The sequence below is a fragment of the Lepidochelys olivacea genome (assembly GCF_965140295.1).
Source record: "Lepidochelys olivacea isolate rLepOli2 genome assembly, chromosome: 1".
In the NCBI taxonomy this organism is placed as follows: Eukaryota; Metazoa; Chordata; order Testudines; family Cheloniidae; genus Lepidochelys; species Lepidochelys olivacea.
In genome coordinates, this window is record NC_140411.1 from 306,860,315 (window position 1) to 306,888,154 (window position 27,840).

The following is a 27,840-nucleotide window of genomic DNA, read 5'->3' on the forward strand; positions in this document are numbered from 1 at the left end:
GGGTCTTAGACCCACTAAATTGACCACAGATCAGTCTCCCGTTGACTCCTGTACTCCACCGGATTGAGAAGAGTAGGGGAAGTCGACTGGAGAACATCTCCCATTGACATTGCATAGTGTGGGCCCCGTGGTAAGTAGATCTAAGCTACGTCGACTTGAGTTATGCTATTCATGTAACTCAAATTGCGTAGCTTAGATCGACTTTTCCCTGTATTGTAGACAAGGCCTCAGAGAAAATTAATAAATCACTTAATATATGTTATGTACATAGATTTGATCCTTTATGTTGGCTTCATGTTCAGATAATATTCTATCTGTGAGCAATAAACATTGATGTGCAGGACATATTTTAGGAATTAGTAACTGGCTAGGAAGAGTTATTGGTTCTGGTACAGTTAAAATCATTAACTGATGACTAAACCCCAGGAAATGCCCTGCATCAGGATCATTCATAATTGCTATTATAACATTTTGACCATCTCTGTACTTTCCCTGGGTTACTTATTATTTGCCCTTTTCCCTTTCATTTTATGACCCATTCCATTCTGTTTATTATCCCAGTATGTAAAACTGCTAGCTTTACTACAAGTATGGAAAGGTGTACAAAACCTGCTTTCTAGTTCAGTGCAAGAACTACGCATATGGCAAGAACACAAATGGAGAAGTAATACATCAGGGTAGTCAAATGCGTGGAAATAAAACTCTACTTACAGCCAGGCTTGCCTACTTGGATCTTCATGAAAGCAAAGACTGCATACCAGGGAACTTAGGCTGCCCCTGTTCTGTGCAGACCACCACAACATGTTTGCACTTATGCAAGCAGATCTTCAAAAGGACAGAATTTGTCAGGAACAGTGAAGTGTCAGAAAACTATCTTTCCCTACCAGGGTGACTTTTTTTACTTATACCAAAAGTACTGTTAAAGGATGCACATCTTTACTTGAGGTTGTGTGCCTTGATCTACTCCTTGCTGAGTAGGCCTCATCTGGAGTATTGTGTCCAGTTCTGGGCGCCACATTTCAGGAAAGATGTGAATACATTGGAGAGAGTCCAGAGAAGAGCAACAAAAATGATTAAAGGTCTAGAAAACATGACCGATGAGGGAAGATTGAAAAAATTGGGGTTGTTTAGTCTAGAGAAGAGAAGACTGAGAGGGGACATGATAACAGTTTTCAATTGCATAAAAGGTTGTTACAAGGAGGAGGGAGAAGAATTGTTTTTCTTAACCTCTGAGGATAGGACAAGGGTAGGGGCCACCAAATGAAATGAATGGGCAAACAAATAAAAGGAAGTTCTTCTTCACACAGCGCACAGTCAACCTGTGGAACTCCTTGCCTGAGGAGATTGTGAAGGCTAGGACTATAACAGGGGTTAAAAGAGAACTAGATAAATTCATGGAGGTTAAGTCCATTAATGGCTATTAGCCAGGATAGGTAAGAAATGGTGTCCCTAGCCTCTGTTTGTCAGGGGGTGGAGATGGATGATAGGAAAGAGATCACTTGATCATTACCTGTTAGGTTCACTCCCTTTGGGGCACCTGGCATTGGCCACTGTTGGCAGACAGGATACTAGGCTGGATGGACCTTTGGTCTGACCCAGTATGGCCATTCTTATGTTCTTAAGAAGCAATGGGCTTGAATTGCAGCAATGGTGGTTTAGGTTGGACTTTAGGAAAAACTGCCTAATTGTCAGGGTGGGTAAGCACTGGAATAAATTGCCTAGGGAGGCTGTGGAGTCTCCATCATTGGAGATTTTTAAGAGCAGGTTAGACAAACACCTGTCAGGAATGGTCTAGATAAGACTTAGTCCTGCCGTGCAGGGGACTGGACTAGGGGACCTCTCGAGGTCCCTTCCAGTTCTATGATTCTGTGATAATGAACCTCAGCAAATACTGACTAGTATATTCCAAATGAATGCTATGCAAAGTCTGTTTTCTATTTTCCTGCTATTGTCAACTAATAACACCTTTAAAAAGAAAAGCCATGTCCTTGTACGTCAGGATGTGGAAAACACAACTGTATTGACAAGTCCCAGTCCATCTGAAAATGTTAGCAGTATCACAGATTAACATATGGACTATCCATTCTTGTGTGTTTGTCTTGTTTTTCAATTATTCTTTCAATACTTTCAGCATCTTTCTGATCTTCTCTCATTATGGGTTTGGTTCTGCAATCCTTACACTGCGTAGCACTTCCTCACGCTAGTAGTCCCAGTGAATCTCAACAAACGCTGAATTCCTAATTAGCCCTTTTTGAACAATGTAACACTATCAATCTGCTCCAGTCAGCTCTGTCATTATGAGAGCACCTCTACTGCCATTGTAGTCTGTCACTAGCAGAAGCAATTAAAAACAAAAATTGTGCCACAGACTCAAGACCTGCCTTGTCCTTAGGATGTTAAGCACTACAGGAGGTTTCAAAAGAAATGCCAGGATTTGTATTGCACTGCAATATACTTTACAGTAAATTAATGTTAAACAAGTAAAAAAAATATTTTTCTCCCTAGCAAAGAATAAATTGATTGTTTTGTGTTCTAGTGTGTGTTAAAAATAATCCTGGCAAAACAATGAAAACTCTTTTTACTGTAAACAACTGTAAATGATAATAATATATTGGACCTGTTAATGGACTGTGCATATTAATTAATATATTTTATGCATTGAGTTTATAAATTTATCTGATTTCTACTGTACTAGATTTTTATTTTAGAATGAATACAGTAAAAAGCTTTCAAATCAGCCCAACAGGCTAATGAATTCATCTCTTGGAAAGCCATTGCACATATTGTCAGTACTGTTCAGATTAGAATTTCATTTTTAGGATAAAGCAGGACACTGATTCCCCTATACTTTTCTTTCAGTGTATATAATAAATGTGCTTATCAGATGTTCTGGACACTTGCACATCAATTATATAAGCAATAGTTGGGCCAAGGTTCAGCAAATGAAACCTTCCCAAATCTTTTCAATGAAACCCCTCCCACCAGCAGGGAGAAACTAGTTAATGGTTTTCTACTGGCTGAAAAGCAGGAACATATACAGATACCATTACCTTGACCCCAGTTTTGCTTGCTGCTGATCAGTTATTTATGAAAAAAATCACAAGCAAATAGATCCCAGAAACTGAAACTGAAGCGAATGCCAGTCTCAGTATAGACAGCAGTGGCAGAATACATCTTAATGTTATTACCTTTACTTGAGTCTAAACTTGCTTCATAAATGAAGAAAGATTTATTTGACAAGAGTGGGATCTCACTAATTTGCACTAATTACTCAGACACGTTAAACTATTTCATTTTGAAAATTGGCAAGTAAGGAAGGAAGTCCAAAACCATCTCCCATTAAAGTCAATGGAGAGTTGGATCAGGCCATAATGTTTTATTCAAGCAGTTTGGGCTGGGAGCTGTGTAGCTATGCAGTGGGAAAGGGGAAAGCATCCTCCTCCTTCCCCAAATTCATGGAGAAGTTCCACAGCCATTCCAGGGAGGCTGCTTCCTAATGACTGAAGTAAACCTGCACTTCTCTAAGGTACTCCCCCCGAGACTCACACACACACACACCCCACAGAGGAGGACTGGATGATTCATTTAGTATGCCCATCCTCCAGCCTTGGCCTTACCTCTGCCCAGCCCACCTTTGCTGCATCACCCCATTTATTCTGCCGTGTATGGAGCTTGCGCACGCAAACCTGCCCTACCCAGCTCCCACCTTACCACAGAACCAGTTCCATTGCTAATTGATGACCCACAGTTGGGGTGGAAGGGCTGTATTTGCCCTCAGAGTAGGTCTACATTGAAAAAATGTGTCATGTTAGAAATCAGTTAGAAAGCACAACCACCTAACACATTTCTTAATTTGACTGTCTGTGATTATCCACACCGGGTATGTCCTCACTGTACTTTGTACCTCAAATTAATTGGCAATCAATTAACTCAAGGTACAGAAGTTAGCAAAGATGAGCCCACTAAGAGCTAAGTCATGTTTAACATTCCGCTGGTTAACATGTTACAGTGCACCTTCCCCAAGTGAATAAACAATATAAAAAGCAAGAACCCTACAGTACAAAATATTCTTTGTCACTTGCCAGGGTATATCTCAAGTAATCATTTCTCTGCCATTGCAGAGGCCTCGAGCACTAGTGTACCTGGGTCCCTTCACTTCTCTGCCTGTGGTACGTAATTATCTAATCTCTGTGGGTTTGTAGTACTTTGGTCTAATTTTGGTTGTTCAGGTTGGCGTGCAGGTGCTGGATGGTGTTGGAGGCCTTTGATGTGCAAGGAGTTGGACTGAATGATCTGGTGGCTGTAAATTCTATGACTCTATGTCTCTAGTTTATTTGCCAAGTGCTGTTTTGATTTGATTAGTTATGACAGTACTTTGACGTGCTCTCTATTAACTGCTCTGCACTGTATTTTGTAGAAATCATGGTGTCTTAGTAAGTGGTGTCTGAGATGCAACTAATAAGATCTACAATCTCATAATTAATAACTGTAGTGCTCTGCTATTAAATCTTAGCTAAAAATGGGAAGAAGCCATCATTTTTGTGTGGTAATCATAGAGTTTGTAGATTAGTGAAGTGTGAATTACCACATCTCGGCTATATCCCACTGGAAAGGACCTATTTTAGGAATGTGTTTTCTAGTGTAAACTTGCCGTTAACAACATAAGAATGGCCATACTGGGTCAGACCAATTGTCCATTTAGCCCTGTATCTTGACAGTGGCCGGGAACAATTGCTTCAGAGGGATTGAACAGAAAAGAGCAATTTTTCAGGGATCCATCACTTGTCATGACACAAACAGGCCCCTATCATTTCTTGTCAGGTAATAAAGCAAGGAAAATTGAGATGTGCCAAATAACAACATACAAAAGCCTGGATTTGTAGGTTAAATAGTATCATTCTCTCTGAGGTTTCATGAAGTGCACTGTGATCAAACCAAAAAGGAAGAGAAATTGTTAACATTAATGCTATAAGACCAAGCACAGCTACGGCATTTGGCTTCCTCACATGTTGCAGACTTGACATTACCTAGCAACCAGCGTTGGTCTGGAATATCACCGCAATAAAAGCAGCATCCTCATGGCCATCAAGAAAAGTTATTGCACTTGTATTTTTATAAATGATGACACAGTGTGAATGAGGCTTGTCAATGGAAAAAAGCTATCTAGTTCCCAGTGATGGATGTTAGTCACTAGCACACAAACTCCAAGTACCAAATATGTATGGGAAGCATCAACCACAGCACTTAAGCTGCCAGCACCACGGGCTGACCAAAACCCAATTTCTCATGGGTTATATGAGCTAGTGTCTGCTGAGGGATGGAAAAATGGGGGCATTGTGACATGACCTTTGAAAATATCCACTCACAAAAGACAGAATCCATCCACAGAATTAGCTTAATAGGAAGCACCACGGGTCAAAATAAGTTAAGACTCCTCTAGACAGATGACGCAGATGGGGATAAACTGATCAAAGGGAGGTCACTAAAATACAACATAGAAACTAACAGATTAGTTTTTTTCCCTTAGCAACAGAAAGGTATTAACTAATACCTTGACCTGCACGAAGAAGAGAAAATGGAACAAGTCCATAGCCTGGGTATTATGGCACTGATTCAGCAAAGCACCTAAGCATGTGCTAAAGTCCCACTGAAATCAAATTAAAGTTAAGCATATGTTTAAGTACTTTGTTGAATTGGGGTGCTAACACCTCTCAAGGGATGAGCTGCTGCATTTTTTACTGTATTTTTTATTTTATTTTTACTATCTTTTTACGCTTTCAAGTACTTTTCAAGTGTATCGCCAAGTAAAGCATTTTGCAGCCTTGAGGATATAACAAGATGGCTCACTATGCTGAAGTCTGCAAAAGAGGAATAGTGACAGTCTCCAGGCCGAACATTAGGTGAAAAGAGACATTGTGTGCCATCAGTGTCTCCTTGAGATCCAAAAGCAGCAACGGAGATGCCCCAAGGCTGAAATGCCAGATATACACCTCCAAGAGTTGGTGCATTCTGAACCGTGCACCCTTTCCTGAAGCTGTATCCCTCTGGCTATCAGCATCATTCCTGTCTCACCAAGGTTGAGCCTACAGCAGTTTGCTTCTGCTTCCCATTCTTAGACACCGTGAAGCAGGAAATCCATACTGTATGGGTTTGCAAGAGGAGAGCCATCTCCTCTTGCAACTGTATACATGTATTGACCTTGCGGGTTGTATGGATGGACCTCTGCAGGAGTCGGCATCTGAGACTTCTTGGCACATGTCACAAACACAAAGGAAGACAAGGTGTAGACACGATGGGAGGGCTCAGACTGCAAAGCCTGGATGAAGTTTGGTTCTCATGGGTTGTTCATATTTTCCTTCCTTGCTCATGGAGTTGAGTGTGGTACATATTATTAGTGCCGCCCATTGCACTGCACTGAATTAACGGAGCTATTTAGTTCTGCACCTTGGATCTGATTCTGTAAATCAACTTCAGCAGGAATTTGTCTGCTCCAGACTGCAGAGTCAAGCCTGGGACTTGAACTCCAGCAAGGAGATTAGTTAGCACCTGTGATTAGCAGCTCTTCAAGACCACAAGGAACCTGGGGAGCTGGGCAACACTTTTCCAGGGTAGGACCAGTTCCTGCCAGGAACTACATAATTGCTAGTAGCAGCTAGTGCTGCCATACCGAGGGAAGTGGGGACAGTGACCCAGCTGGGGCTTTCCTTTTAGCTCTGGGACCTGAACACCAGTGTGGCATGGGAAAAGAATAGTCCACCCTGTCTTTACACCTTCTGGGTCCCAGTGTCTTAAAAGCTGGTATTTTGCTCTTTTGGTCTTGAACACCCAGAACAATCTCTGCAGGAGTTCTCTGCGCCTCTCAGATATCCAAGGGACCAGGAAGGTGGGTTTGGGTAAGGGATCTGCATTCTGTAGAGGATTTTAGGGGGCGGGGAAGAGGGGAAGGTTTTGTGTGTATTGTCTAATACATTGGAACAAGATGAATGTATTGCAATCAAGTAACCTTGTGACTATTTTTGTAACTTTCATCTATCCACCCTTCAGTTTCTCAACCTATTGTTTGCAGCTCTCAATTCTTGTGTCTTGTTCAATATTAGAACTTAAGCTAGTTAGGGCAAAGAACGTGTCTGCCTATATGTTCTGCCAGGAGCCAGCACTCTGTAGATACTACAGGTAAATATTAAATCAAATTATCACTATTTTATAATAATAATATCCCTGCTTTTTTTTCCCCAAACCAAATTCTTTTTCTTCCCAATATTCTGCTACTGTATTGCTAATTAATAGCAGAAAATGCCAGTTGCGTAAAAAATAATACTCTCATTACTCACTATCACATGAGTGGATTGTCTTTCCTAGCAGTTTTTCAGAGACTGTTGCTGATAGTCTTTGATTTTTTTCTCCATTCTTGATCATGGTTCTTGACAGACGGTTGAGAGGTTTTCGGACAAGGGACAATTCTCTTGTTTGCAAACACTGTGTGTATAGACTAATGATGTAAGCCGCAGAAAGAATGCAATATACATTGAAATAATGTATATGAAAGAGTACATCAGAATTATTTGTGTTGTTTAAACCAGTCTAACGAAAATATAAAAGTTATATATTTGTTATATAAAATTTTCAGTGACTTGTAAAATTCTGTCATTTTAACCAAAATTTTGCTTTTTTTAAAAAAAAAAAAAGTCAGTACAAAACTCCTGATTATTATATTTTGTATTTTCAAGTCTGTATTTAGGTCTCCAGAGACTCAGTGTCCTTGTGATCATTTGTCTATCAGAAACAAGTGTTTAACTATAGCCAAATTATAAGCCGTTTTTTCCATAAAATCTTCTAAACAGCATGTAATCATATTTCTTTTAGAAAGTATAATTGCTTTCTACATCAGGAAGCCAAATTGAGTTTAGCAATTGTGGCAAGATATTAAGAGAATGATGTCTGGTATGATTTATGATCTAATGTAGATACTGGACCAAAATACGTGCCAACCACAATTCATGTACTTGGTCAAATGAGAGGGTTTTAAATATCACACTAGTCATGGGCTTTTGATTTTTAAAGCCACATAAAATAAATGAGGAAAATAAGTAAGAAAGAAATGTGCTAGGTTTGTTGATTTCATCACTTTATGGTTCTAATTCATTTGATATCTCTTTGTTTACAACACAGGGCTTTGCCTGTATCTTCTGAAGGTTCACCCAAGTGACTTATCACTGTGGTACAGGGCCTAAAATTAAACTTGCACATGTCAAGAACCACAAAATACATTAAATGTTTTAAGGATATATTATAATGCCTTGTTTACATGAGAGAAAATGACCATTCCAAGAACTAGAACTGGTTGAATTCTTTTCAGACAAAACATTTTTTGCCTTTTATGGAATTTTCAGGGAAAAACAGAATGGCTTTCTGGTAGTGAAAAATTTAATTAGCCATTTCAATAATGATTTTGATAAAAATGTTGTGAAACACTGAGCAAAGAATAAAATGAGTCCACTTAAATACAAATGTCAATATTTTTTGTGATTTTTTTTTTTTGGACCAGCTATACTAAAAACCACTCCAACCCCTAGGTGTTGCAGAACATCTCTCTTCCACACAAAGTTCTTCAGCCACTTTATATGTGTTTCAAGAACTGCTCTGATGTGAATTTCTTTCAGACTATTTAAGGATTGGGTTTATCTAAGCCATTTCAGTCTAAACTATTTTAGCATCAATGTGGAACTAGAGTAGCTGATATTATCAGCTCTCCACTTCTACCCCACAATGCACCGGTGGTCTTTCAAAATCCATCATAATCCATTGCTGCTGGGAAGTGTGCTGGCAGTTTTGAGATAGGTACCCATTAGACATTGTAATGGCAACGGTTTAGAACAGGACACAGGGCAAAACTGCAACTTGTTCTCAAACTGGATTAGAATGGCTAATACACATACAGCATAGAAGCAGATCTCTGATAATTGATAAACTGAAGCTTTACTATATGAAATATAAACACTATTTATTTAAATATATTTTGACAGGTTAAATCTATAACAATGAAGACTGTTGCTGCGTTTACTTCTGGGATTATTATATTCCTGTTTTCTTTGGTGCAAAGGACCAGTGGACAATGTAAAGAAGCAGCTATAAAGTCAGAGATGAATTTAAGCATCAATTATCATCTTCCTCATTTTATCACAGAAACGCCAATACAGAATATAGTTTTATATAAGCATCATATCTATATCGGAGCAGTCAACAAGATCTATGTCTTAAATGAAAACCTCCAGAACATTTCTGTGTACAAGACTGGACCCGTGCTGGAGAATCCTGATTGTGCACCATGTGAAGATTGCAAAGAGAGAAACAATTTATCCAGTAGTGTTTGGAAGGATAATGTCAACATGGCTCTGCTCCTAGAAACGTACTATGATGATCAGCTCATCAGCTGTGGTAGTGTAACTCGAGGTGTATGTCAACGTCACATCATTCACCCCGACAACCCTGCCGACATAGAAAGTGAAGTGCACTGCATGTACTCAAAGCAGAGGGATGGCGAGTCAGACAGCTGCCCTGACTGTGTTGTAAGCACTTTAGGAACCAAAGTTTTGGTGACCGAAAAGGACAGATTTGTAAACTTTTTTGTTGGGAATACTGTGAAGTCTTCATTTCAACCACAGCATGCACTACATTCAGTGTCGGTTAGAAGGTTAAAAGAAACCCAGGATGGTTTTGAGTTTCTCACAGATCATTCTTATATGGACATTCTCCCACAGTTCAGGGACTCTTATACCATTAAGTATGTCCATGCCTTTGAAAATGACCACTTTGTCTACTTCCTAACAGTCCAGCGTGAATCTCTTGACTCCCAGTCTTTTCACACAAGAATCATCCGTTTCTGCTCTTTTGATTCTGAGTTGCGCTCTTACATGGAGATGCCTCTTGAGTGCATTTTCACTGAAAAGCGGAGGAAGAGGTCAATTCGAAATGAGATATTTAATGTTCTGCAGGCTGCATATGTCAGTAAGCCAGGTGCAGTTCTGGCCCATGAAATGGGGCTTAGTGTGAACGATGACATTCTGTATGGTGTTTTTGCACAAAGCAAGCCGGACTCTTCGGAACCAACAAACAGATCTGCTGTCTGTGCAGTCTCTGTCCGAACAATCAATGAATTCTTCAACAAGATTGTAAACAAGCAAAACATGAAATGTCTTCAGCACTTTTATGGGAAAGATAGCAAATACTGTTTGAAAAGGGTAAGTGAAAATTACTTTGTCATATACTTTATGTCATATACTTTACATATATAAAATTACTTTGTCATATAAATTCTTCCACCCGTTACTCACATTGACTACTCCATTACTGTGTGATTGTCCCATTGATTGTAGTAGTGAGATGCAAGTCTTTGCTGGCTAAGGCCCCTAATCATTTACAGGTTATTTGAGTTGTCCATTTAAATAGGCAATGATTAGCACAAGTTTGCCAATCTTTGCAAGAAGCAATTACTGTAAATCGACTGCAGGAGTCAATGAAGGGCTTAAGGAGATAAAATAAACTATTAAAGGGACTGAAAAAATTCTTTTTAAAAAACAACTAATTTGTTTTCTGGTTTTGTGTGCTTTTGTTTCTAAGGATCATTAGGCCGTAGATGGAACAATGAGGGAATTATATCTCCTGCTGTCATTAAAAGGGGTTCACTAATATCAGTCGCCTTGTGCATTGAGTCCCCTACAACTAAAACTCACAGAAAATGTTAAAGGTGAAATAAAGGTTTGGGGTTTTTTTGTTAGAAAAACAAATCTGTTTCATAATATAAATCATTTAATGGCCAGGTTGTGGTCCCCTTACTCATGTTTCATACACAAGCAGTCCCACTGAAGTTAGTTTAGTTAATCCAATCAGTGAGATTTCTTGTAGAGTGACAGGTTTCAGAGTAACAGCCGTGTTAGTCTGTATTCGCAAAAAGAAAAGGAGTACTTGTGGCACCTTAGAGACTAACCAATTTATTTGAGCATGAGCCTTCATGAGCTACAGCTCACGAAAGCTCATGCTCAAATAAATTGGTTAGTCTCTAAGGTGCCACAAGTACTCCTTTTCTTCTTGTAGAGTGAGGTGCTGAATCTCACCCTACCCGAATGCAGTCCCAGTCCTGCAGTGAGAACTAAGCAAATGTACTCTTGTCTCTGCAAATTTCTCTGTGAAGGATTGGGTCCTAAAGAAGTAACCTAGAAGCTCACTTTTTCTGAGTGCAATGTAGGGTTTATTAGATTAATGGAATCTGGGTAAGAGGAGTTTTTTGTGGTAAATATTGTCTACTAAAAGATGAAACCTGAATTCAGATAATGAAGGGTTCCATATCTTTACATCTGTGCTTTCTCAAATCTACTACACATTGAGGTTTCAGAGTAACAGCCGTGTTAGTCTGTATTCGCAAAAAGAAAAGGAGTACTTGTGGCACCTTAGAGACTAACCAATTTATTTGAGCATAAGCTTTTGTGAGCTACAGCTCACTTCATCAGATGCATATCGTGGAAACTGCAGCAGACTTTATATATACACAGAGAATATGAAACAATACCTCCTCCCACCCCACTGTCCTGCTGGTAATAGTTTATCTAAAGTGATCATCAGGTGGGCCATTTCCAGCACAAATCCAGGTTTTCTCACCCTCCACCCCCCCCCCCACAAATTCACTCTATCACCATGTCAAGGTTCCTCCCCCACTCTGAACTCTAGGGTACAGATGTGGGGACCTGTATGAAAAACCTCCTAAGCTTATCTTTACCAGCTTAGGTCAAAACTTCCCGAAGGTACAAAATATTCCACCCGTTGTCCTTGGACCGGCCGCTACCACCACCAAACTAATACTGGTTACTGGGGAAGAGCTGTTTGGACACGTCCTTCCCCCCAAAATACTTCCCAAAACCTTGCACCCCACTTCCTGGACAAGGTTTGGTAAAAAGCCTCACCAATTTGCCTAGGTGACTACAGACCCAGACCCTTGGATCGTAAGAACAATGAACAATCCTCCCAACACTTGCACCCCCCCTTTCCTGGGAAATGTTGGATAAAAAGCCTCACCAATTTGCATAGGTGACCACAGACCCAAACCCTTGGATCTGAGAACAATGAAAAAGCATTCAGTTTTCTTACAAGACGACTTTTAATAAAAATAGAAGTAAATAGAAATAAAGAAATCCCCCCTGTAAAATCAGGATGGTAGATATCTTACAGGGTAATTAGATTCAAAAACATAGAGAACCCCTCTAGGCAAAACCTTAAGTTACAAAAAAGATACATAGACAGAAATAGTTATTCTATTCAGCACAATTCTTTTCTCAGCCATTTAAAGAAATCATAATCTAACACATACCTAGCTAGATTACTTACTAAAAGTTCTAAGACTCCATTCCTGGTCTATCCCCGGTAAAGACCAGGAATGGTAGACTAGACTCTATCACCAGCAGGAGAGTGAATTTGTGGGGGGGCGGGTGGAGGGTGAGAAAACCTGGATTTGTGCTGGAAATGGCCCACCTGATGATCACTTTAGATAAGCTATTACCAGCAGGACAGTGGGGTGGGAGGAGGTATTGGTTCATATTCTCTGTGTATATATAAAGTCTGCTGTAGTTTCCACGATATGCATCTGATGAAGTGAGCTGTAGCTCACGAAAGCTTATGCTCAAATTGGTTAGTCTCTAAGGTGCCACAAGTACTCCTTTTCTTTACACATTGAGGGTTTCCCTGATGGTGCTGGTGGCATCCCAAGCAATTAGAACAACAAAGAGGAAACAAAAGAAAAACCCCTCCTTCCTCTCTATTGAGTGGTCTGTGGTGATGTCAGCGGAAATATGGAATCCTGTATTCAGGACTGGACAAGAAGGATTTTACAAACAAAATATTTAAAACATAGACATATTTGTTTGTAACCCATTCTGTTAAGGACCTGGGTAGGGTGAGATTCTGTTACAGGCTTTACACAGTCCCTCCCAGATGGCAGCGGATGTTAGGCGTTCAGCACCAGGATGGGGCGAAGGTCACACTCGGTGAATCAATCACTGCACAGATCCTCTGGCATTTCCCTTGTGGCAGAGGCATGCTCCACTGTGGAGAGTCGCCTAGCCACTGGGCTAGAATAATCTCTAAATAGGCTCCATTATGATTCTGCAGCCTTCAGTGAAAGATTCCTTGCCAGAGGTTCCCAGAGCTGAGCTGAGATACTGGAGTTGCCACTTAGTGCTGGCACTGTGAACATGTCACATTCTATATTTTACTATTTTTCTTCCTAATTTTCAGGAAAATAGATACAGTTTAGAAAATTCTTAATATAGTAGCTTCTGTTATCTTTTTCTAGTGCCTTGTCCTCGTCTTTTCTCAAACCTTAATATTTCTTCTTCGTTTTTCATTTTGTGTTTCACTCTGAGTATCCATTTCTATTCTCTGAAAATAGTTTTCTTCCTTATTCTTGGATTATTTATTGGGGGGGGGGTTAAGATCCTTTTGATCCTTTTATCTCATTCTTCTGTTACCCAACCAAACCTCTTTAATAAGATGGTCTTTTCACAGCAAAGTGCTCCTTTAATATATTGATGGAATAATCTATGAGTTTTCACATTCTAAGAATTTTTTTCCTGCTTCAAAATGCTTTCTAGGCTCTGCCACTGTTTTGCATATCTGAGCTGAATGTATTATGGCTTCAGAGGGTTTATTACAGTTGCATGTTTCCAAGAAATGTCATCAGAATTGCAGATTTCTGCTCTTACTGCAGCTATATAACATTGATAAAGGATTGCTTCAAAAGGAGGAAAATGGGTCTGTGCCTTTTGTGCACTTTTATTTTGTATAAAGAAGGCTTGAATGTAGTTTTTTACCATGGAAATATCAAGACTGTCAAGATAGACATTCTTTTTTTGGAGGAGAACTCATTGGAAGGTTTAAATATCTATTGTGAGCTTTCTCGGCCCTGGATTGAAGGGGTAGGTGATTAGCAAAGGATTTTTAAAAACTGGGAGTGTGCCCTTTCATTGCTTCATTATGATGTATAAAGAAGACATAAAAGGTTTTTATTTGGTTTTGGGAGGGAAATAAAGGTCTTTTTTTTTCTTTTTTTGTTTTAATCTCAGAAATATCAAGAATGTCAAATCTCAGATTTTGCTGGAGAACCTCTGGGTGGTTTTAGGGATGTTTACTGTGACCTTCAACACCTTAATTGAAGAGATTAGGAGTTTGAATATTTATCTCACGGTTTCCTTTATCCAGAGTGTTCTTTAATCACTCAAGTTCAATAGGTTTCAGAGTAGCAGCCGTGTTAGTCTGTAGCCGCAAAAAGAAAAGGAGTACTTGTGGCACCTTAGAGACTAATGTGTTGGTCTCTAAAATGCCACAAGTACGCCTTTTCTTTTTGAAGTTCAATAGGAGATTATAAAAACAAACAAAAATCAAAGAGTTTTAAACAGTCTGACTGAAAATCTCTTCTCCTGTCAATTACTCAGCTTTCATTTTCTTGACTCTTGTAATGTCACCATTTCACATATTTTTCCAGTCTAGAAGGATGTAAATTTCTAATGTAAAAAACAAACAGGGAAAAAATTTCCTTTTAAACACTCATCAAACAAAAGCACTTTTCAGGCGTTCTTTGTGCATCATACAGAAGTTTAAAATGCCACAACCCAACTTTTCCCTTTTGTAGGTCACCTTTCACTTGATATAAAACTTTCTGTAAACTATGACAATTTGTCATAGCTTATTTTGGCAGAATCAGAATGTTATTTTGTGTAATTTAGCCAAAATGATGTCTCTCTTTAATGTTATGAGAGATGCAAACCACAGTCCTCTGATGCAAGAGAAAATGTACTGACTTCTACAGGATTAAATAACAAGAGACTTCAAACAGTACTGCAGTAATGAAAGTGTAATGTTAGCAACATCCAAACCAAATGCTGCGTCTTTGGCATTGTTTTCAAGGCAATCCTATAATATTTGATCATTTACAGTCAAAGGCTGATAGGTGAAGGACAAATCACATTAGCAGAAAGAGTTGCAAGACACATTGTCTTTGTTTCTGTTAGGCTAATAGATAACCCTTTGAATGACTATTCCTCGTGCTTTTGTTGTTTGGTGTGAAGCAGTTGAAGCGAGAAATGGGCCCAAATGAGAACAAATTCTCTGAAACTTTCCCTCTACCCTTCCTTCCCTAATTTGGGTGTTTGAATGAAAATGCTTCAACTCACCTCAGTTTGGTTGACAAAACTGGTTTTGGATATAAAAACCTGCCAGTTTTTACAAAACATGAATCAAAACTGGCTCCAGTTTTCCCTGTCTTTCAGGGAAGCTCATATAAGACCAAGCCCATTAAAGTCAGGCTGGCAGATCCACAGCTGGTGTAAATTGTCATAGCCCTATTTAAGTCAATGGAAATATGACAGTGAACACCAGATGAGGACCTGCTCCAGTTTTGACATTGATTTAAATGGGAACAGGAGAGCAATCAGAATCAGTTTTGAATCAGAAATAAAAAAGTGGAGTAAAACTAAAGGTTTTCTGGTGCCTAAGCCAGGGCAAGAAGAGTGCTGTGAAGTGGTTGCAAATCTCTCCTGGAGGTTTTCGAATCATTGCTCTGGCATCTCCTCACCCACACCCGCTGTGGAAACTGGGTGTCGGTTTTAGTGGATTGAGCCTTAGTCACTGGTTCAAAATTAGTCATGTTCAGCTACTAAAATAGATGAAGATTCAGATCAAGAGCCAAATCCTACTTGCCTTTCCTCACTTATGCACATAGTCTCAAGGTGCCCATCTAAGTTCTGACTTCAATGGGACTCCTTAGGTGGGTGAGATGAGCAGGTTTTGGGCTCAACAGGTACAGATGTATTCTACATTGTAATATTTTTACTGAGCAGTAAGCTTAGAATTTTTTTATTTAGAATTTTTCCACATTGATTTTTTTTATGTGGTAAACAATTGTGAGCCAATTTGGCTCTCAGTTACATGGATCCAATTCCCATGGAGCCGTGCCTGTGGAACTGCAAGCAGAATTCAGCTCTAGATTTCCTGTGGCACAGGGATTCCTTTTGTTTTGTTTTTCCTGTGAGTTTTCACATCCAAAAGTTACTCCATACAGTGTCTTTGATCCAAAGCATGGCAAAGCACTTTGCAACCAAACAGAGAAACCAAAGGCTGTTTTTTGTCACAAAATACCCTGGGATGTGGACAGACAAACTGGTCACCACTCCTATCAAAGGAAGAGCACAAACAGATAAAAATAATTTTGAAGGAAGGTGAAATGAAAAAGACAGTAAAATAAACATGCAGTGATGTTTCTTTATTACTGTTGCAAAGATGATAGATGAGTTAAATTTGGTTATGTTTATATTATAATGGAAGAAAATAATTACGACCTTCCATCAGGAAACCACAAAGACCCTTATTGATCTGTCATCCTCAGGGTATGTCTAGTAATATTTAATAAAATAAACAGAGACAAATAACTCTTTAGAGGCCCTGTAATCTCCCACACCATTTAGATTACAAATTTTTGGCAGAATTAAAAATAGCCCCACATCTGTGTGATTATAAAGGCTTGGAGGGGCTCATTTAAACAATCTCGCACGGTAAAGGAAATGGATTTTCTATTACAAATAGAATACAATATGGGCTGAAATATTTCTCCTAAGAATCAGGCACTAGAATCCTAATTTTTTCATTAGTTGATGCTTTTGGAAATGCTATATATTAAAAAACATAAAAATATCAGCTGAGATCCTCGCTCGTGATGCTAAAAGGAACTGTGGGCATGTAACCTTCCTTAAGGTTGGTATACCACAGTAATCCAAATTAAAAAGCTGTAAAAGTTAAGGGCCTGATTGTACCCACTAAATGTATGCATAGAGGGTACTGGCGTATGCTGCAGCATCCCCTCTCGCCTTTACAGCATCTGTAGAGGGTTCTCGGTAGGTCATCTGTTGGATGCGTAAACAGGATGTGATGGGGCAGTGGGAAATGTACATTGTCCTCTAGGAAAACATGCTTAGCTCACGGCAGAAAGATAATACAGTGTAAAGGTGTATTATCTCTGTATGATCATTCTCAATTAAAGGGGAGATCCAGGGAAGGAACCAGGTATAGAAGCCCTATCATTCCATTGGAATCACACTGCCAGGAAGTAGGAGGTGACTTTTGGAGACCCAGATGTGGTGCAGAAATGTCCTCCTGCTGATCCCTGGGATCCATGGAGTTTGGGGCTGCCACTTGCTACCCTGATGGGGAGAAAGCTCTGCAAAGAGAACCTTGCTGAATTTCCCTCCTCCTGAGCTCCCTGCTGAGGACTGGTCTCTGTGTATCTCCTACTCTGTTGTTCAGTGTGATGAGGATTTTTTTGTTTTGTTTTTAATCATTTTCTTTCTGAAAGTCGGGTTATTCTGTGAAACTGACATTTGTTCTCCTGTCATCTTCTGGCAAAGGCGCTGCTTTTTCAGTAAAGCCAACTAATAATGCTCACCTCCAGACTTTTAAATCAAATCCTTTGATTGAAGAGAGAGCTGCCCGTTGGTCACTAGTATGGCAAGAGAGTGTACTGCATACTCTGAAAATGCACAGCCCAAACTTCTAGTAGCTCAATGAACAGTTTCTAGATGCAAAAAGAAAAGGAGGACTTGTGGCACCTTAGACACTAACCAATTTATTTGAGCATGAGCTACAGCTCACGAAAGCTCATGCTCAAATAAATTGGTTAGTCTCTAGGGTGCCACAAGTACTCCTTTTCTTTTTGCGAATACAGACTAACACGGCTGTTACTCTGAAACCAGTTTCTAGATGTTGACCAGTGGACTGAAAAATTGTATTTTTTTTTTTATGTCTCAGATTTGTAAAATGCCTTTAAATGTCTCTTAAAGCACGTGAACATTAATTACATAACAAAATAACAGGTTTTTTTCATAACAGGCTGAAGCCCCAGCTAGTCTGCAACCTGGCCTCCTTCAAAGTGCCTACTCTATCCCCTCCATTCCACAAACGATGCCATCCATTGTCCTACTCCTGCCTCTGACCCTCCTTCCATCCCATCCCGTATGCCTGGGACACTCTCCCGAGGTCTGTTTCTAACGTCAGCTCCTTCTCCTCAGTCACATCACTCCTAAAAACCTGCTTTTGCTATGTCACCTATGTGAAACAAAATGAACAAACATAATAACACACTGCATCATCCAAATGTACACATTTGCCTTACTGCATAACCACATTGAGTATAGTCATAAAGTTTAAGGCCAGAAGAGACCACCAGGTCATTTAGTCTGACCTCCTATACATCACCGAAACCACCCAGAACCCGCATGTTAAACTCAACAACCAAAATTAGACCCAAATATTACAGCCCCTGGGAGACTAGACTATTATATGCCACAGGAAGAGAATATGAGGGATCAAGGTGCACCAATACCCAAGGACCCTGCATTGGCAGGGGAGTGATTAAGTGAAATATATACAGATAATCCTGGCAGGTGAAGATGAACCTCACCCCCAAAAGTCACTGCCAATCTGACCTAGAAGAAAATGCTTTCCCAACCCCACATATGGTGATCAGTTAGACCCTGAACATGTGAGTAAGAACTAGCCACCTGAGAGAGACAAAGCTCACTTTCACCTCAGAGCCCTGGCTCTCCCCATCCACTGTCTCCAGCCATAGACACTGTCTCTTCTGATACTATAGAGGAAGGTGATGTAAAAAAACCCCACCCAGAATACACTGGAGAAGGGGGAAATCCCTTCCTGGCCCCAGGTGACCAGCAGAGACCCTGAAGCATGAGCTTTTAGGAACATAATTTATGGAAGTGAGCCCAGCCCACTCCCATCACAGACAACCCCATCATACAACTGCACGCATGATTGTCCAGCTCCCTCTTAAAACTAACTGTTGTTTGCCCCTACAACTCCCAATGGGAGGCTATTCCAGAATCTCACCCTTCTGGTGGTTGGTATTATAACCCATGTCCCTCCACTCCTAGTTCCCCCTTTTTGTCACGTCTGAACTGAAAGTCTAAATCATGCAAACACATATGTATGGCACTTCAACTCCCTCTGTACCTATCCTGCTTCAGCTATCCTCAGCATCGCTTCCAGTCAGTCCAGTCCAATCTGATTTGTAGTTTTATCTGAGTTGATGACCCCTTGGCACTTTCACAACTGCCAGCCCTAGAGCAGCAATAGGAAATTGGGCTTCAGCATCAGGAGACTTTGAAGGAACCTCAGTTCCTTAGTCCAGGTCTGCCTTCAGCACCTTCACAGTAAATGCATTGGCTTGTCACAGAAGTAAGCAATTGTGTAACTTACGCTTTGGGACAGATTCTGCTCTCACACAGGTCTGACATCGTTGTAACTCCATGATTCCTGATTTACACCTGATTCAGAGAAACCAGAATCAGATCCTGTATTTTATAAAGAATACCATTACTGCAAACAATGGGCCAAATTTATTGGTGGCTTAAGCAGTGACATAAATGGTTTAGTAGAAGACAAATTCAGGTGGCAAAGCAATGCAAGCTGTGCAATTTGGCTTGCAGCAGGTGAGCAGAATGAATGGTTGTAGCAAGAAAAATACTAAGGGAGCAGAAGAAGAGATTGCAGCCAAAAAAAAAAGCACCCAACAGGAGGATGTGCTCTGCCTCCTCTGTGTGTATGTTATTCTGCTTTTGCACACTTACTGAATGGAAATAGGTATAAATTATACTACTTTACCTTGAAACTCATACCCATTTTCTGACCTACTTTCATCCCTTGTCTCTTACACCAGTGCTTCTCAAGCTATCTGATGTGGGGGACCGGCAATTTTTTTTTCCAATGTGCGCGCAGACCGGCAGCCAATGGCTCGCGGACCAGCACCGGTCCGCGGACCACCACCGGTCCACGGACCACCACTTTGAGTAGCACTGTCTTACACCACTGTTTAAGGGCTTCTCTAAACATGGAATTATTCCACAATAACTATTCCATTGTAAATTCATACCCTACCTTTTTCTGGAAGAACTTTCACAGACAAGCCATAAGTCACAAATGTGTCCTAGGGACTTCCATGGGAGATGCACTTGCTGACACCAAGTCTGTATTTAGCTCAGTGACTCTGGGATATTTTACCAACATCCTCTGTGTCTTATTTTTAATTCATTAAAACTGAATAATGAACCACCACCTCCAGAATGATAATCTGTGTACTGAGTGAAACGTCATAAAATTAGTATAAAGGAAATGGACGAAATTCAAAGATTGCATAGGTCCATTATATCTGACTGAATCAATAGTATTTACTTAGTGCTAATGCACTAACTAGATTACAAGAACTAATGCAATGGTGGTCAATGACAAAAACAAATAATTCTTTGAATGATCTTGACAATAGAATGTGCAATGTTTTTAATTTGTATTAACTAATTACACTAACATGTACGTCTTTTCTACCTTGTTATCTTAAGTAAAATAATCAGTCTCACCTCTTTTTTTCTGTTATTCAGCAGTGAAATAGACCAAAGTAATGAGTATTAAGAGTTGATTGGAATGATGATATTGCTATGAGAAATGTACACCGGTGACTTTTTTCACAGAACTACCATTTATTTGGGGTCTGATCAATTTAAATAATCTCTCTGTTGATTTCAGTGGATTTGGGATCAGGTCTTTAAAGTGTGTGTTAAATGTAATATTTCCTTCCAAGCTTTTTGTTTGTCTGTTTTTTGTTTTGCTACAAGATGCTATTTCCATGTGACTTTTTGCGTGCATAGTTGTGATTATAGGCAACACATGTAGCATCACCTATAGCTAAGGTTGCCTAAACATTTCCTTTCTAAAGGATTATTTTCAGTTGTTTATAACTTTCTCAGAGCTTTACCTTTGCAGCCAAAATATGAGATGCTTGCTCTCAGAAAGGGAGTGTACTTTTCCCCTGAAAGTTTCATCAAAAACATTTGAGTCATTTTCAAGCACAAAAGGAGTGGGAGGTGGGAACAATTTTCTACTTTAAAAAAATTGCAACTTTTTTATGTTTTAAAGAAAAGCTCTAATGTTTTAGCTGAAGTTTGTTAGAAACTTGATGTTTGAAAAGGACAGAGGGTCCAATCCAATACATTGAAATCTGTAGGATTCTTTCCATTGACTTAAATGAGTGCTGGATCAACTCCATAGTTCCTCAGGCATATATGTGCCTTTCATTGGTTCATAGAAACTCAGATTTGACTTGTCGAAAGATAGTGGAAGATGGATCTGCTTATACCAGGGATGAATTTAGCCCAGTGGATTTGCCCAGGTGTATGAGAACAAAATCTGTCCCATTCTGCATATTTTTCCTCTGTTTCACCACTTCATTTGTCACAAGGAGCAGGGCTGGGTGTAGGAGGCAAAAGGGTGAGTTTGCTCAGGCCCCCCATTTGAGAGAGTCCCCAACGTTACAGAGGGGCCAAATTAGAGTGAGTGGGATTCCAGCCTGGCACACTGGGTCACAGTGCCACTCAGAATTGGTGTCTGCCTTCAATATTGCATGGAGTGACTCGCCTGCCCTAGTGGAGCCCAGATGCCATCATAGCCACCACTGGCATCATTGTACCAGGCCTGAGGCAACACACCAGGCCAGGAGCCCAGAGACAGGAGCAGGTTGGGGGATACCAGTCCCACCAGCAGTGGAGTCAGAGCTCAGGGACAAGCGTGCTCCTGGCCACATGCAGGGTGGAGCTCCACCCATCCCCGTGAGGAGGGCAGCAACCCCACAAGCTTGGGCCCTCTTTGACTTTACTTTTTCCCCCTCTTCTTAAGCTCTTTCACCTCCATGGTAATTTTTTTGGATGGGGGGAACCTCCGTTTCAAATTTTGACCCAGGCCTCCAAAACCCAAAGCCCTGATAAAGAAGTGTGGGTCCTGATGCTGCTTTGTTGAAGCCAAAGAAAAATATTCCATGTGGTTTGATTGCCGTTTTGAAAATGGACATTTCTCTAATCCCAACAGACAGCCAATAAATTCTTCCTGGGTGGAATTCACCTATGACAGGGACACATGCAGAACAATCAGGTCCTGGATTGGAGCCTTAAGCATAGGTGCTGGAACTAGCGGTTCTGGGGGTGGGGCAGCACCCCCTGGCTTAAAGTGGTTTTCATCGTATACAGGGTTTACCGTTTTGTTCAGTGGCTCTCAGCACCCCCACTATACAAATTGTTCCAGCACCCCTGGCTGTAAATGCCTGGTGGTAAAAAGTCTGCCTGGCTGAGGGTGGGTATTACATGGCACAAGACACCACAACTCCTACTTTACAATGGGAATGAGCAGTGGTCCAGTGCTACCCCGGGCAGCATTATTAGGTCATGTACTAATTAACTGAGTCCCCCAGACAGCCTATACTGGACAGGTTTCTATGAAGTCTCTGCTGCAAATTAAACCTGCCCTATTAAATCAGGATACCCAGGGAGGATAGTGCCTGCCCTCCTTGATATTTAACCTCCCTCAGCAGCTCATCAGTGCAAGGAGGGTGCAATGTACCAATGGGGGTGAATCAGTGCCTTTATTCATAATATTTTGTTGAGCAAGCCAGATGGGAGGATATGGACATGCAGTTAGCACCAGCAATAACTTAGGTACCAACAAGTTACATTGTTCTTTTCATGAGCGTTTACTCTGTGGATCAGTGAAAAACAAAACCCAAATATTGTTTGTATGGCATTTCCTGCTTATTTACATGCTGCAGTTTTTCTTGGGAACACACCAGCCTGTTCTGGGAACATGCATAAGTTGTGCAATGTTTTACTGAGGAGCAGAACTGGACTGATTACAGTATTGGATGAGTGGGAGGGTCTGCACAGGGCATGTGCCCTGGGCATGACATAAATGATGGCTCATCATGAGTCCTTTCCATGGCTGATAAGGAGGGAGGTAGCTCAGGGTTAGGATCAGGGAACCCAATGTTTCATGGATCCTCCTGTCAGCATAGGTTCCCCCCAGAGGTTACATCAGCAATTGGGCTTTGCAACTCTTCTATGGCACAGGTAGGAAAATCTGTTGACTCATTCCCTAGTGCATTTCACAAGTGCTTCACCCAACTCCTTGGACTGGGTGCTGGATCTAAATGTGGCCCTGGGTGAGGATTTGCATACATTCTAGAAGAGGACCTTGCAATTGCCTCTGTTCCTGCAGAATTTGCATATCTCATTTATTTCCTGTACTTATTTCTTGAAGTTTGGTCTATTGTACTGTAGATGTTTGTTCTATAGAGTTTTCTTCTAATCTGCTTTCTTCCAAGGCAAATCATGTGAATTAGTCATGTGAGTAACTTGAAAGGAATTCAGACCGTGAGTGCCAGTTTATATACCCACAGAGGTAGGAAATCTTCAAGATTTTAAATAACATTTTGTCCAGTTTCACAAACATTCTGTACTACTTAATCATGCAGAAAAAATTCACCCTTCTGCCTTTGAGGGATGAAAGGGGAAATCTATTTACGTGTCTGCTTTACCTTTTTCGTTGTATTTTATTCATTTTGTCCAGCTGTGCCGTGACACCACTTGGGAAATGAAAAAGGAGATTCTTCAAGATGTCCTTTGTTAAGGAAATAGGCCAGAGAAGGATGAAGCAAATAGGATTTGTAATTGTGTCAGAAACAGGAAAGTTTGACGTTGTTTTTCCCCCTCTTCTCTTTTGGTTGCGGAGTTATAACTGCAAGAACCATGTAGTTGTCTCTACTAGAGCCCAGAATTAAACAGCTTGGTATGTGACAGAAGCGGAGATTTATGAGTTATGTGAAACCTCAGGAATAATTCCTTCCAAAACAAGCAGTGACTGAAAGTCCAGTTCTTTAGGGCACTTTTGTAATGGGTTTTGGGTTCTGCACAGGACCGGGAAACTGGAGATATGGGTTCTGCTCCCAGCCTTCCAACAGACTTCCAGTGTGACATTGGGCAAGTGATGTTAGCTCTGTGGGTGAAATCCTGGCCTCTCTGAAGTCCACAGGGTCAGGTTTTCATCCTTTGTGTCTCGGTTTCACTGTGAAACAGGGAAGGTAATAGTACTCATCTACCTCACTGGAGGGTCATGAAACTAAACTAATTCATTGTTTGTATACTGTCTTGAAATCTCAGATGGAAGTCACTATAGGGGAGAAAAGTATTTGTGTTTTATTAAAAATATACAAGACTGTTTAGAGAGGGGAACCATCAAGGTTGCCCCATTTTCCCCTTATTTGCTCTTTCTCTTGAGACTGTGTTGATCCATCTAAGCTTCCTACTTTTTCGTAACCATATTTCATGAGGGCAGACACGCTTGAAAATTGTGTTCTATGGGTGACGATACTATTTATCGCTAATCCTAATTCCTTGACCCTTGGAACCATAGAGACAAAACATTGTTTTGAAGAGCTGTCTCTACAGAGACCTTGGGCTTCTCCCTTCCAAATAGGCTAGGAAATCAGTCCAATATCTAAGACTATCTATTCTGTGCACTTTACACCAAATTTATTTTTTGAATATTTATGCCATCATTGACAAATCTCCAGACCCACTAAATGCTGGTAGTCCTGCCCACTCTCTATGTGGATGCGAGTGCCTGATCATGGAGATGTTATTGTGGGACAGTACGTGTGTTGATATATATTGCAAACATTTCCTTGCCTTTTCTTTGCTAAAAATATAGGTTTTGATTCAGCAAAGTGCTTAAGCACATTTATTTATTTATTTGTATTATTGTAGTGCAGAGTGGTTCTCAATCTGTGGCCTGTGACCACTTGCAGCCCAATCAGCACACAGCTGCAACCCATGTGACATCCTCAGTGCCATAAAGGTAGTATATATGTTGTGTGGATGTGGCCCATGTTATAAATAGACAACCCACAATGGCAAATAGGTAGCATTTGAGCATGTGCTTAATTGGACCATTCAGTGGAACATAATTAAATGGAACATACAGAATCTGTTTTCCTGCATTGGGGCCTTAAAAAGAATTAAGCAAATGTTTAATTATTTTTAGATCTTCAAAGATTACACTACCATAGAATCATAGAATATCAGGGTTGGAAGGGACCCCAGAAGGTCATCTAGTCCAACCCCCTGCTCAAAGCAGGACCAATTCCCAGTTAAATCATCCCAGCCAGGGCTTTGTCAAGCCTGACCTTAAAAACTTCTAAGGAAGGAGATTCTACCACCTCCCTAGGTAACGCATTCCAGTGTTTCACCACCCTCATAGTGAAAAAGTTTTTCCTAATATCCAGTCTAAACCTCCCCCACTGCAACTTGAGACCATTACTCCTCGTTCTGTCATCTGCTACCATTGAGAACAGTCTAGAGCCATCCTCTTTGGAACCCTCTTTCAAGTAGTTGAAAGCAGCTATCAAATCCCCCCTCATTCTTCTCTTCTGCAGACTAAACAATCCCAGCTCCCTCAGCCTCTCCTCATAAGTCATGTGTTCTAGACCCCTAATCATTTTTGTTGCCCTTTGCTGGACTCTCTCCAATTTATTCACATCCTTCTTGAGGTGTGGGGCCAAAACTGGACACAGTACTCCAAATGAGGCCTCACAAATGTCCAATAGAGGGGAACGATCACGTCCCTCGATCTGCTCGCTATGCCCCTACTTATACATCCCAAAATGCCATTGGCCTTCTTGGCAACAAGGGCACACTGCTGACTCATATCCAGCTTCTCATCCACTGTCACCCCTAGGTCCTTTTCCGCAGAACTGCTGCCTAGCCATTCGGCCCCTAGTCTGTAGCGGTGCATTGGATTCTTCCGTCCTAAGTGCAGGACCCATACCGTTTGTGTTTGATGAAGCTGACCTCAGACTGCATACTGCAGACTGCACAAAGATGCCACGTAACTGCTTGACTTCATAATTTTAACTAATTTTAGTTAAATACATAGAAATATAAAGTCTTCATATCTGCCATGTACTAATTATGTTTTTTGCCTCTTTTCAAAAATGTTAATCCATTTCTCTCTATCAAGTTAGTTTCAGATTCCCCAAACCTCTAAGTACTGCTACCTGCACATTTATTATTTTACTTTTGTATTGAAAAGTAAGTGTGCTTTTTTACACATTCACCATTCACTTGAATCATGAAAGCTTCTGCCATGATTAATAATTCATTTCTAGTTCATTGAAGATATTAAATATTATATCTTTTTTCTGATTGAGGAACTCAATTTGGGAGCAGGATTTTGGACTGCAGAGGCAGAGACCTGAAGAGACCATTAATGTTTGCAGATTAGAACATAAGAAGAACATAAGAACGGCCATACTGGGTCAGACCAAAGGTCCATCTAGCCCAGTATCCTGTCTTACAACAGTGGCCAATGCCAGGTGTCCCAGAGGGAATGAACAGAACAGGTAATCATCAGGTGTCCATCCCCTGTTGCCCATTCCCAGCTTCTGGCAAACAGAGGCTAGGGACACCATCCCTGCCCATCCTGGCTAATAGCCATTGATGGACCTATCCTCCATTAATTTATCTAGTTCTTTTTTGAACCCTGTTATAGTCTTGGCTTTCACAACATCCTCTGGCAAGCAGTTCCACAGGTTGACTGTGCATTGTGTGAAAAAATACTTCCTTTTGTTTGTTTTAAATCTGCTGCCTATTAATTCATTTGGTGACCCCTAGTTCTTATGTAATGAGGAAGAATAAATAACACTTCCTTATTTACTTTCTTCACACCAGTCATGATTTTATAGACCTCAATCATATCCCCCCCTTAATCATCTCTTTTCCCAGATGAAAAGTCCCAGTCTTACACATCTCTGCTCATATGGCAGCTGTTCCATACCCCTAATCATTTTTGTTGCCCTTCTCGGAACCTTTTCAAATTCCAATATATCTTTTCTAGGATGGGGCGACCACATCTGCACGCCGTATTCAAGATGTGGGCGTACCATGGATTTATATAGAGGCAATATGATATTTTCTGTCTTATTATGTATCCCTTTCTTAATGATTTCCAATATTCTGTTTGCTTTTTTGACTGCCACTGCACATTGAGTGGATGTTTTCAGAGAACTATCCACAATGACTCCAAGATCTCTTTCTTGAGTGGTAACAGCTAATTTAGACCCCATCATTTTATGTGTTTATAGTTGGGATTATGTTTTCGAATGTGCATTACTTTGCATTTATCAACATTGAATTTCATCTGCCATTTTGTTGCCGTAACCCAGTGTTGCGAGATCCTTTTGTAGCTCTTTGCAGTCTGCCTCGGACTTAACTATCTTAAGTAGTTTTGTATCCTTTGCAAATTTTGCCCCTCACTGTTTACTGCATTTTCCAGATCATTTATGAATATGTTGAATAGGACTGGTCCCAGTACAGACCACTGGGGATTGCAGGATCTGCAGCTATTGCAGAGACTTCATAAAAATCCTTAGATAAAGCCTTTATTTCACTCAGTCTGGTTGATATTGGATATTTTGAATTATGATACTTGTCTAATTGGGTAGCTTCGTAAAAAGTCACTTTTGGAGGAGTTGGAGGAGAGAGGGTGGCAAATATTTTGAGGCCATCACATTTTGGACATTTGGTTTCAAATGTGCAACTTTATGTCAAGACATTTTAAGTTTATGTCAGCTAAATTGAATGTACAAGCATCAGTTAATCTTTAGGCAGTGACAATTCTTGCTAGCCTAGTTCAGAGACTTTTTTGACCAACTGGCAACATGTATTTTGCAGACTGGATCCAGGGCAAATTCCAAGTAGTTACAATCTCCCCTTTGAGCAAATAGGATTATTATCTCATGTCCATACTGGATATGGGCAGAATTCAACACTTGCCTACTACACCTCATCACATTCCAATGGCACACCTCTATCACATTAACATTTTTCTTTCTGAGTCATATACACCACTTGCACTCCTAGT

General features: G+C 40.5%; 1 protein-coding gene across 3 annotated transcripts in view; it reads left to right on the top strand.

Annotated features, from left to right (window-relative positions):
- The window catches only part of MET (MET proto-oncogene, receptor tyrosine kinase), a 118,843-nt gene that overhangs the window by 21,068 nt on the left and 69,935 nt on the right, over nucleotides 1-27,840 (top strand). For all 3 annotated transcript variants that reach the window (XM_084617760.1, XM_084617759.1, XM_084617758.1), the window contains exon 2: nucleotides 9,024-10,238. In XM_084617760.1, the coding sequence (XP_084473886.1) occupies nucleotides 9,039-10,238 (1,200 nt within the window). In that variant the 5' untranslated portion in view covers nucleotides 9,024-9,038. The remainder of the gene's footprint in view (nucleotides 1-9,023; nucleotides 10,239-27,840) is intronic.